Raw genomic sequence first — 2571 nt, forward strand, 5'->3', positions numbered from 1 at the left:
TATAAATACACACACCAAATTCTTGACGTCTGTAAAATCTAATTTAATCTAATAGAAACACTCTCTGCTCTCTCCATGATACGTACATACACATTCAAGTAACACCTTTTAAAAAATTGTTGTTGTTATAACTACATTTAAAAATATTGTTGTTCTTATTATAATTATAACTTGTGAACATATTGTATACAGTAAGAAAAATAACAAAACTAACTATAAATCTATCACTTATGAACATACTATTTACTACCTACCTAGAACGAAATTAATAAGGTTATGTTTACTCTGTATATAATGTGGATCTTTTTATATACATATTTAATTGTGAATATATGTGCTACTGTTTTATAGAAGAGATATATTTTTTAAATTCTAACTTTTTTTCCTTAAAAATGTATTAGTTATTTTTTTAATTATTTTAAATTAGTGGCTTAAAATGAATTTCATGGATCTCCATATATATAAGAAATGTTATCGTAAAAAGAGATCCTAATTCTTATCACTTTCAATGTCATGTTTACTCATAAATTGCATTTTAAAAAGGAATGGTCTGATGCATCTCGGTATACCTTGTTAGTGTTTACGTATACATATACATATACATATACATATACATATACATATACATATACATATACATATACATATACATATACATATACATATACATATACATATAGGATTTAATGAGTGAAGTTGATTTGAGTTCATATATGGATCCAACATCAATACGCCGATCTTCATCTTAATTGGAAAGTGTTTCCACTTAAAGACAGAATCTTTTAATTTCCCAATTAAGGAAAAAACCACCTTCAAACCTGAATTAAACTTGGAAAGGTATTATTATATCACATAATCATCCCTTTTCATACACACTTGAAACCAGGTACAATTTCACATCCAGATCAGCAATACACATACTTAATAATATTCATATTCATAATTAAAAACAATAATAACTTCTTCAAATAATCCGCTTCTTAATTCCATTCCTCATCATCATTTACAGTCATCATCATCATCATCATCATCATCATATATATCGTCTTTATCGGAATGAATATCATTGATCATCTATGTCAGAAGGTCATTCACCCATCCAAAATCTGGACCACTTATCAAGTTCTCATTATAAAGATTCTGCTTTGAATTGCTGGACATCGAGAAGCTGCCACTCAGATCCGAATGGCCTGAATCCGACAGATGATTATGATCAAACTCTGGGTACTGATCGCCACCATCAACACAACCGCTGCCGCCGTTGAACTTCACATTAGGGAATTGATCATTCTCTTCCACCGTCATGGCCTCCATAGATCTCATGAGGTCATTTAGCACCGATTGATTACTCATTATCTCATTCATAGACATGGAGTCTTTCTGAATAGAACTGCTGTTTCCAAACTGGGTCATCCCGAATGACTCGGCTCTAGCCATCCTGTCGGCAAATCGGGAAATCGGGGAAAACCCTGCTCCGGATCTGGCCGGAGAGAAGGGCGGCGAAGCCGGTGGTGACAGATTGTCCAGCTGATCAATGTTTAGAGTGGAGGTAGGAGAATTAGTGTGGTGGATACCTGAATGGCACCGACAGTGGGCACAGCAATGACAAGTCTCCGATGGATACTTCTTCCCGGAAACTGCAGCCTCCGCAGGCGGGAGCACTCGGAGCTGGCGCGGGGTGTGAGCGAAAAAGCATATTTTCCGTTGGCAATTCTTACCATCCTTGCAGGCTTCAGTGCGATATCGAGAAGGATGAAGCCAGCACTCAAAAACCCCATGAGCAAACTCACATAAATCACCACGGCTACAGCTCCCACGCCGGAAATCCGCACAAACAGTACCCAAATAATTATACCGACGAGGACACCTCCGGCGTGCCTTTTCGCCGGGGTGAGCAAAGGGACAATCAGTCCAGTCATGAGAGCGACTACGAGTACACTTCCTAACCTTGAACTCATAAATACGAAAATGATCACCAGAGTAGGGATCGCTATCTTCATCATCAGAATCCACACCAGAGTTATAAGGCAGGAATCTCTTGAAAAGGGTATCCTCCGGTAGAACCTTCGGAGATTCATTCTGCTGTTGCTGATACATGTTGTCCAAGAACGTCTCCGCCGAGGCGGCGGAGGCACGGCGGCCAAGAAGCTTGCGAGGAGGAATATCAATGTCCCGAATTGACTTGTTGTTGTTGGCAAGATTATGATAAAGTTGATGATGGGAGGAATGGAACTTGTGTTGTTCAAGACAGCTTCCACTTGACATGATTGGATCCCTTATGAGAGAGAGAGAGAGAATTTTGGAATTAGGGTTTGTGTGGAGAAGATGAAATGGGAAAGGGGTTAAATTTATAGTGGAAGAAAGAGAGGGATGACGAGGATGGTGAGGGTGTGCGTGGCCAAAGGGAAGGCATGCAGTGGGGAGTATGTGGCAGCAGAATACAAAGGCTATTGCATGCAAACAAACACTCACTCTCTCTCTTGGTTTGGTTGTTTTGTTTTTCTTTCACGTCATCTCTTATTTTTACTCATTCATGCACCCATCAATCTTGATCCCATTTATTTACTTATA

The 2571-nt window shown here is 38.5% G+C and overlaps 1 protein-coding gene across 1 annotated transcript; it reads right to left on the bottom strand.

Annotated features, from left to right (window-relative positions):
• Window positions 1-746: 746 nt before the first annotated feature.
• On the bottom strand, window positions 747-2307 carry LOC112528154 (zinc finger CCCH domain-containing protein 2-like). Its single transcript, XM_025139101.1, has one exon. The coding sequence runs from the start codon at window positions 2263-2265 to the stop codon at window positions 1075-1077; it is 1191 nt and encodes a 396-aa protein (XP_024994869.1). The 5' UTR covers window positions 2266-2307; the 3' UTR covers window positions 747-1074.
• Window positions 2308-2571: the final 264 nt, after the last annotated feature.

Source organism: Cynara cardunculus, assembly GCF_001531365.2.
Source record: "Cynara cardunculus var. scolymus isolate 2C chromosome LG 15, CcrdV1, whole genome shotgun sequence".
Classification (NCBI taxonomy): domain Eukaryota; kingdom Viridiplantae; phylum Streptophyta; class Magnoliopsida; order Asterales; family Asteraceae; genus Cynara; species Cynara cardunculus.